General features: G+C 40.3%; 1 protein-coding gene across 1 annotated transcript; it reads left to right on the top strand.

The window, feature by feature from the left end:
* Positions 1-6,316: 6,316 nt before the first annotated feature.
* On the top strand, positions 6,317-8,771 carry LOC108890919 (fatty acid-binding protein, intestinal). The gene is made up of 4 exons (XM_018687992.2): positions 6,317-6,472; positions 6,835-7,007; positions 7,310-7,417; positions 7,520-8,771. Exons 1-4 carry the CDS (start codon positions 6,325-6,327, stop codon positions 7,568-7,570), a joined length of 480 nt encoding a protein of 159 aa, XP_018543508.1. The 5' UTR covers positions 6,317-6,324; the 3' UTR covers positions 7,571-8,771.
* Positions 8,772-9,799: the final 1,028 nt, after the last annotated feature.

Raw genomic sequence — 9,799 nt, 5'->3', positions numbered from 1 at the left:
TTAAATGAACCATTTTGACAACCGATATGAAAAAAACATGACCCGTATGTCCCATAACTGTCATGTTATCACTATGTTTTAGATGAAAATCCAGATGCTAAAGAGAATTCCTGCTTGTTCTCTAATGTTAAAATAACACATTTAGAAGTTTGTGCAGAAACATGTGCCCTCATATAGCTCAATGAGATGTTTATTTCATTTATACATATATATTTTAAAGTGTATCCTTTCAAATATCCTGTAGACAGCCTTGTTGAACTGCAACCAAGGTGTGGCTTGTCATACAGAAACAGAGGCAGCTGCAGTGGGATGATGTTGAGGGTGTGTTCTTCTCAGGTCTGAATTACTGGGGCTGTCTTTTATAGGAGCACTCTGCTGCTTCCCTACTTAGACCCCATGGATTGTCTCAGCATCTTTACCGTAGATAATTACAAAACTCACCGTCGCATCTTAAAATATAAGGTCAGCTGGTCCTTCCCCAGTGAGAGACGCACTAGCCAGTGGTATTTACTGTATTTATCTGCAAAAGCACATGTTGGAAAATGGCCATCTTTGCTGCTGTGATGCTCTGGTCCACTGTGAACTCACTCTAATAATTAGCTGACACTTCAGGAAACTCATACTGGAACCAATTTAGGAAAGATTGCTTTTACTGTAACTTCTAAAGCCACATAAACATCAAAACACTTATAAATACCACATTATGTCACATTATCTTATATATTTTTTCGGTGTAATTGTAAGACATACAAATGTTTTCAGTGACCCACTGACCTCTTTTCAGGCTCCACCATCAGGCCAAAGGGTGAGGACAAGGATTGGCAGAGCAGCATATCATCCAAATACAGCTGCCTACAGAAATAGTAGCATGAAGGTTGCAGCTAATGTGTGTGTTGCAACAAAAGGTGGTGTAACACTGTCTATGTAACCCTGCTGGTACACGTACTGCATATATAGGCCTACCAGGGGTTGCTCAAGGTGTGGCACCGCATGGCGCCTGGTCCCGGGTCATTTATAAACCCACACACCCGGGCAATGCTGGTAGCCCCCCCCCCCCACCTCCCGCCCGGTAGCAGCCTAGGTCCTGCGGTGGGTGGCAGCGCCGGGTCCCGACAGACGCTGGAGGATGTAGGCCAAGCCAGGCGTGTAATCCCCCTCTCAGAGCTGGAACGCACCGCCGATGGAGGAAAATAAATATGGAAGGGCGAATAGGGGAGATAGGGGAGAAGCTATTACCAAGAAGAGAGCCAACAATTAAGACGAGGATTTGTTTTTAACACATTTCACAATTTTGAGGGTTCCAATTTTCATTATGGATGGGGGGAAGTTCTGTAACTTTTCTGTAAAAACATTCAAACCATCAAACTATGCAGAAAAGAATATAATCAAGTGTCTCCTGCTGAATTTAAATCATTTCACTCCTGCTATTGTGGTGTTCCTCCAAAAGCCAAAGCTCTCTACCAAATGGACCTGCACAAATTCCTTTATTTGACTGCATAAATCACTGGATTTATACATGCGGGACTGTGAGTTCCTACTTCATTTGAGAAGATGTATTAACACTACTCACATTCTGCCTTACATCTGTGCTGGCAAAGTGCTTCACGTCACTCTTTCCTAATTTGGATCAATTATCCCATTTCCCCTCTGTGAAACAGTGTTTCTCATTCAGCATAATGCGCCGGCTATTCGTCAACGCCGTGTCATGCGCTCACCTCTTCACCGCTCATGTATGCTCTTGTCAGGGTGACTGAATGCTAGCTTTCTCTACTGTCTGAGGCTCATTTGAAATTCAAATATTGCCTCATTGCTGAGCCTCAATAATATTGACTTTCACTTACTCTCCAGAGGCACTGGGGATATATTTAGGACAGAATTGTGTTTTTCTTACAGTATGCATGCATCTGGGGCTTTTCTGGACCGCAGTCAGACGCTGCAGGCAGTGGAAATCACTATCAAATGCCAACCAACCCTGACAGAAATTTGAAGATTTAGCTGCTGCAATTAAAATCTCACGAGGCTTCTTCTTTTAAATATGCAAGCCTGTGACATTTGCAACTAAATCCTCCAAACGCTTCAGAGATGTTGTAAACATTTGTCAAGTGTAATTGAGCAAAAAAAAAGGGGATAGATGCAACTCCTGGAGGGTTTAACCCCAAATCTAAATATCTGGTTTCGACAGCATGAACGTGAGCATCTCTGGCATCGAGGAAGTGAAGTGCACGTGGCAGCTGCATCAGTGGTCCACAAGATGGCACACTACACCAGTGAAGCTTATGCAGAGCAGAGGCTGTCATACAGGATTTGATTATTAATGACATTATGAACTCCGGGCATTAAAGTGCTGTGTTCAGGCAAACAAGTGGAGTGTTTGAATTCCTGCTGCGTGCTAGAAACTTCAGTTTAGACTGCCACTAAGTGTTTTTACTCTTGATTAACCTGCCACTTATTGTCTTGATTAACTGTGTGATTAGAGAAAAATAGAAAAATCACAATTTCTTAAGACCCAAGTGGACATCTATAAATCACATATTTTGTCCAATCAACAGCCCAGAACCTGAAGGTAGTCAATTAACATGAATAATAACAGATAAAAGCAGCAAGTCCTCACATATCAGAAGCTGGAACATTCGGTGAACGTTCAAACATTCAAACCTATTTTCCCAGCCTCTTAATGTGAATAACAGTTTTCTGAATTGTAAGAAAATCCTTGACCAAAATTTGAACAGCTCTGAGTTCTGTATTTGTGGTGTTGGCCTCACTCTTTTCACTGGTTTGAAGTAGGCGAGGGGCTCTGTTTGAAGGGGTGATATCAAATATTGTTGGTGCAGCAATTAGGATTTAGCAGCATCTGAGTTTTCTTATGTTGTCAATCGAATCTGATCAAACCACACCTACACAGTCCTGATGAAGCAGATTAACTAAAATAATTCTGTGAATTTAAGTAGAGTTTAATGCCCATGTGTCCAATTAAACTGTGCCCTATGCATCAAGGTGATGAGATGCAAGAAAAGGCAGCTGATTATCAATTAATGCAATTATTAGACAAAATAACCGACCATATATATATATGATATTGCCCCATGGGGATGTTTTACTTTAGAATGACATAGCACCAGGTGTGGTGTTAACATTAATAAGAGTAACTGAGACCACAGGGGCAAAGCAATATGAAAAAATCTTCATCGCAGTAATTATATGTTTGAAAAGGGAGTCATTAGTGAGATTATATATTAGTCTGTGACATCAAAGTGCAACATCAGCCCCAGAGACACAGAGAGAAATCTCTACAGGCTGCTTTTGCTACACACTAAACAACATGGTGAAGGCAGTAGAGGATGGACAGACAGGGTGTGGTTTTTCCTATCGTTTCAAGTAGGGGCTATTATAACATCAGTCTTTATCACATTATGGTTGAGATTTACCACATAAAACATGCATCATATCCACAGTCTACAGTACACACTGTATCAGGTGAGGCAAATATAGAGCCAAAGTACAAAGTGTGTTTACTGACAGCAGTAAAAGGGATTACAAGAGAGGAGACACAGCTGTAATCAGACACTAACTCACTACACTATCATTACTTTTTAATGACTTTTACTTCAAGATCAAGTGCAGAACAGCCCATTTTATAGCTGTTATGTTATGCAACTGTTAGTCTGCTGCCAGTTTATGATAAGGTCCCCTAGGAATCAAACAATAATAGTAATAATAATAATAATGTTTAGAGTATGCAATAAAAGAAAAACGAATTTGAAGAATATGTTTTGTTGTAAGCTTTAATGATTCAGCTTTCAGATTTATTTGCACAATATTGTGCATCTAATCTAAAATCCAAATCTAAACTTGGAGAGGGAGGCCAAGGTAAAGGCCACCTCTGCAGCTCACAAGTGATTTTAGCCCCTCGTATTCTAATTTAAACACATCTATCAAAAAATCACTCTGGCTTTGAGTATTGAATATTAGCAGATAAACATAATAATCGTTTTAAAAAGCTCAGGAGATATCAGTTGCATTCCCATATCTGTCAGGACAATCAAACTAAACGATTTCATTGATTACAGATCCCTATTGTAGTGAGACTGGAAACATGGAAGCTATTACTTTCTCTGTTTATGCTACTGAACCTGGATGCTCATTAATCAGATAAACTGAACCCAGGAATTAGGATCCTCCCATAAATTTTTCCTTTAACTTTTATAAACAACATTCATCATGCATTGTTAAACTGCACTCATTCATCTGCAAATCCTATTACTTTGATCCCAGATGTGTTTTTAATCAAGCAGCAGCAGCATTTAATGAAAATGCTGAACTATGTAAAATAACATCTATAGATGTCTATCTGTTGCTCCGGTCTCATTCCCAAACTATTCCAAGGCTAATGCTGTTATATTAAATGGAAGTGGCATGTCGTGGTGACTGAGGGGACTTGTTGAGATGTGAACAATGAACATTGTTCTCCATTGTGTCCATAGTCTCACAGTCTCAGGTCCTGAGTGCCCAGCTCTCCTCTCAAGAATGCAGCTATGGTGCCCCACTGTCCACAGACACAAGCTGGGGAATCTAAAGGACAATACATCTAAACTAATATTTAGCAGACAATAATTAAGTCCAGTCTTAATCAAATAAAAATTAGCTTCATTGCCGAAAGTTAGAAGAGCAATACCATTCTCATGTCTGTGTGGTAAATATAAGGCTGCCCTTGTCATGTTTGCATCAATACTGGACCCCACAACAGACTCAGACACGGACACCAGGGTTAGTTGCAAACACAGGGTATGTTTACTGATTCAACAGAAAATGATGAGAACGGAGATGGATGAGAGACTAAGGGACTGGGGATGCAGAGGGTAATGTCCAGGTGGGGGGAATCTGGGAGATGGAATGGCGGACACTGCGGGGAGATCAGGCTAACTGGTAGGCGGAGGTGTCTCCTCGGCAGAGGAGGAACACAGTGGAGTGGACCATGTGGAGATGTGCCACGCCTTCACACAAACATATGGTGACAATAGAAAACACCAGAAAACAATAGAGAGGCTTAGGTCGCAGAGGGAGCCATGACAACCACATTATCTTAGCATAGCGTAACAGCTTAGCATAAGGAACAGCTAGCTTGACACTGTTAGAGGCTAAAAAAGCTCACTTATTGACATGTTACATCTTGTGTTTTTTTATCAGCACTAAAACGCTATTATTGTAAATAAACAAGACATAATAAGCTAAGTAGTCAGGTTTAGAAGTTCTTACCTTTGGATAGAGCGAGGCCAGCTGTTTTTCTGCTCTCAGTCCCTATACTAAGCTACGGTAATCACCTGCTCAGTCCAGCTATATATATAGCCAGCAGAGGGCTCTTGCTAGCTGTAGCTTCATATTTATCATGCATCCAGAAGATCTTTACATCAAAATCTCGGCAAGAAAACAGTAGCATATTTCCCAAAACGTTAAACTGTTCCTGCACAAAGTCCTAAAAATCCACTAAAGATGGCATAACAACAAACCCATGGCCATGACATCCACTGATGAAGACTGTGTGATACAGTTGAAATCTGCACTAATGATCAAATCAAATTAAATTAGTTAAAATCAGTGTGTGCTTGGACAACATTCACAAGTAGCAACAGGAAACACTGACACAGTGAATGCAGACTGTGATGCAATACTCAACACATTCAAGATTCAAGACTCTAACCAAAGAGAAATGAATCAATCAAATGCTGCCTGTAAAATACATGAAGTGTAGACTGCAATCAAAAATCATCAAAGGTTACACATATGTTACAAAGTATGCATGGTTTGTGATGCTAAAACGTTGTAAACACACTGGTATGGTTTCCAGTCTGCTGTGTCTCCCCTTCTGGGTCACTACTCTTTTGTAACCATGCCAGCCCAAGTTGTCACTGTCACACAGAAAGTCCTTTACAACTCATTTTCATGCCAGGCACAAACAGGGCAACAAAGAAAAGACTGAGGAACAGAAAGGGGACTCAGTTGAGTGGGTACCATGGGGCAGCCATGCAAACAGCCCACTCTTTTATTTTTTCCCCCCTCTCTTGCAGAACAGTGCGACAGTGTTCAACTGTGCCAGATTCCCTGAGGGGAGTTGCCCTTCAGTTATTTATCAGTGTATCCTCGAGGTCACACGGCCATCGCCCTACATTTGACACAGTCTTTAAATGGCCACATCAGCAAAGAGATAATCAGCGAGATAAAGGAGAGCATCTTCCATGCCAGCTCAGGGGTGGGAATGGTGGCGTGGAAGGTGGGTGGGGGAGTGATAGGGAGAGAGGGGTGGGGCGGGGTGGGTGGGGGTGTATATAAATGGAGGCAGTGGCATTCACAATCCCACGGTCTGCTAGTGCTTCATCACCAGCTGCCCTCAACCCAACAAGCCCCGCAGCCATGGCGTTCAATGGAACCTGGAAAGTCGACCGCAGCGAGAACTATGACAAGTTCATGGAGACGATGGGTGAGTGTGTATGAGAGTGTGTGTGTGTGTGTGTGTGTGTGTAGTTCACAGTTAATGGGTCTATTTTCCTCCTGCTATGGTCTGGCCTTATGATCTAGTTCATGAGTATGTAACTGTGTCATGTGTTTCCATGAAGTTTGACATTGCTGTATGAATGTTAGTGCAGTGAGGTGCTGACAAGTTTGAGGTGATTATGGCACTACACATAATAATAGCAGTAGCTATATTAAGGTCTTTCTTTGGACTTGGACACAGTGTACTATACAGAGAGCACCATGGTGAACGCTTCAAATAAAGCCTGAAGAGAACTATGGCAGCTATCCATCTACACATCTCTATTGTTTTTTTCTCTCATTAACAAGGTATTAATGTCATGAAGCGCAAGCTGGCAGAACACGACAACCTGAAGGTCACCATTGAGCAGAATGGGGACAAGTTTCACATCAAGGAGTCCAGCACCTTCCGCACCAAGGACATCGACTTCACCCTGGGCGAAACTTTCGACTACAGCCTGGCCGACGGCACTGAAGTCTCAGTGAGTCTCAAACATTATTAAACCAGCAGCAGCCAGTCCACTCCAGGTGCTGTTTCATAATGTAAATGCAACCAGGACTTGTTTGCTTTAGGAAAATATGACTTATTTTAAAGAGTGATGGATTCATCAGTCATGAGCTGAGAGCAGTGGGAAAGTTCTAGTGAATAATAACTCTGCAGTGGTTATGTAGTAGCGTTAACTGAATGTGGGGAAACTCATCAATAACAAATATTACTAATAAAACTTGGCTTGACTTAATGTAGATGAAGAGCTTCAATTAGCAACTGTATATTTTTACCCAGGGTGCGTGGGAGATGGAGGGTGACATGCTTAAGGGCAAATTCACCAGGAAAGACAACAACAAAGTCCTGACCACCACCAGAACTCTGGTGGGAGGAGAGCTCGTACAGGTCAGTGGGTCCAGATCGGTTCCAATGCAATATGTTAATTACTGGAATTAATTTTCACTAAATGTCTCCGTGAACTAACACAACTTTGTCTCTTCCTCACAGAGTTACAACTACGAGGGAGTGGATGCTAAGAGGATTTTCAAGAAGCAGTAACCAGGAGTGTGAAGTTCATATTTTATTTTTATATAGATGACACGATATAGATTTATGTGTGTTTTTTTTAACAAGTCATGGCCAAGTGTATTCTCATGGGATTCTACTGCATATACCTCGAAATGATCATTTCTACAGTGTTTTGCTGCTACAATATCAATGAAACAAAGTGCAGAAGATTTAAGTGTGGAGACAAACTCAGAAAAAGCAGATGGTTTCAGTTAAAGAAGTTTGTCTTCATCTAAATGAAGGAGACAAATGAGCTAAAGAGACCAAACCAACAGCTGCCAGCTACCCTCTATAAATACTTGAGAAGTGACAACTAAGTGAATAAAGTCAGGTGAATAACTCCAGCAAAGTGCCTTAAAATACAAAATACAATCATCCCAGAAATGGCTAGACACTGATTAAAGGGTCAGTTCATCCAAATTTCAAAGAACATTTTTCCTCACTTGCCTCCAGCAGTAGCTAGCCATCCAAATAGTTTTGGATTTATTTGCCCAGATTTTGAGATCTTCTCCAAGAGTTTTACTTTCACCCTACGACTGAGGAGAACAGGATTTCATTTGTGTTTCTCCCTGCGTTGAAAAATGCCATTTAACAAATTCAACAGTTGTGTATATCTCTGGAAACAATGTCCATGTTGCTAAGGGTAATCCACTATGTTGTTAACAGTTTTCAGAGGGACTACATCACTAGTACAGCGTAGTTCTGATAAAAACTGTTCACATATTTGTGGATTATCTGAGGTAACAGGTGCATTGTTTCTGGAAATATTTGTGGCTGTTGATTTTTTTTAAATGTCCTGTGAGCAACACCAATGGAAATTCTTCCAACTCCATTGTATTGGAGTGAAGGCAAAAATCTCAGACTCAAAATGCAGGCAAATAAATACTCACATGATCAGATACAAGCAGAGATAAATGAGACTATATTTTTTGTAATTTTGGTGAACCAGCCAGTAGAGATGGACTACAGCTTACTTTAACTTGACTTAACTTAAACAGCATTTAGTCCCACACTAGTCTTTACCACTGTGGTGAGAAGCAGCCTAAAGCAGCACAATAACAATCCCACACAACATGAAATATATAATATGTTCTTTTGTGTCTTTAACCAGTTGGGAAACAAATCAATTTGCACTAATAGTTCTTATATATTTCATTGTTTAGTCTGTAACAATAAAGCAATTTTCATGTGTCGTGTGAGTCTGATATTGGTGTCATTTTCACACGCTGGGATAACAGGAGAATTCCTGCATTGTATCAAATGTGAGTGAAGTTTGATAAATGAAAACTGATGGGACAAAAGTTTTCAAAGTTGCAAGTCATGTTGCCTCCGGGCCTGTTACATCAACTGTTATCAAGTCATTATGATCAAGCACAAAGATCATGTCTCATTGATCACATTTTAAGCTGTCTTGATAAAGAGATGGAGGAAAAGTCACACTATTGCAGCATTTCAGAGTCTCACATAACAAACTTCTAGTGTGATCACATGATGACAACAGGGTCTTGTGCTGTCATGTGCTGGCCTTTGGGCAATATCCTCAGCAGTGGGTCTGAACAGCTACACAAAAAACACACTGAGTAAATGAGGATTTCTCACATGATGGGGCAGTAGCAATGCTGTAGATAATGACATGCATTGAGTGGTGAAAATCCTCATGAAGTTTCCCTCTTTGCTTTTCAGTTCTGAAAAGTACAATGCACTGAGCCTCTTTGACCACAAGAGGGCAGCCTGTGCTTACTTTCATATAGTTGCACTACATACTTAACTACAGTATGAAAGCTGTAATCCTTTGACCCCTGAAAGTATTATTCACAATGTTTTAAAACTATTTGTGTGTAATTGAGAGATTATTGATATTTATATTTATATTAGTGTTTAAAGTAATTACTGGTGTAACTGCATACGCAGTTTGATATGTGGATTTCACCAGGGATGTGTTCAAATATTTTTGATGTTTTTTATTAAGTTTGGGAAATAGTATGGAAGCTTATTGCTGCCAAGAAAAAAAGAATAAGTTAGTTAAAAAAATATAAATATAAAATAATATAAATATAAAAAATTTTACTTAATCAGACATCCTGGCAGAAATATATATATACATATATGATTCCATATAATAGGGTGGACATTTATGTCACAATATGTACGAGAATAAGTATATATCACAAAGCAGAGAACTGGTTTACCTGCAGTGGTGTTTCAGTGTGATCCATCACA

The sequence above is a fragment of the Lates calcarifer genome, linkage group LG14, assembly GCF_001640805.2.
Source record: "Lates calcarifer isolate ASB-BC8 linkage group LG14, TLL_Latcal_v3, whole genome shotgun sequence".
Lineage (NCBI taxonomy): Eukaryota > Metazoa > Chordata > Actinopteri > Centropomidae > Lates > Lates calcarifer.
Note: the sequence above shows the minus strand (reverse complement) of the source record. Positions and strands in the feature narration are given on the sequence as shown.

Coding starts and splice junctions, on each gene's coding strand:
- LOC108890919 (XM_018687992.2), top strand. CDS start 6,325: ATGGAGGCAGTGGCATTCACAATCCCACGGTCTGCTAGTGCTTCATCA. Junction 7,008..7,309: donor CCGACGGCACTGAAGTCTCA/GTGAGTCTCAAA, acceptor ATTTTTACCCAG/GGTGCGTGGGAGATGGAGGG. Junction 7,418..7,519: donor TGGGAGGAGAGCTCGTACAG/GTCAGTGGGTCC, acceptor TCTTCCTCACAG/AGTTACAACTACGAGGGAGT.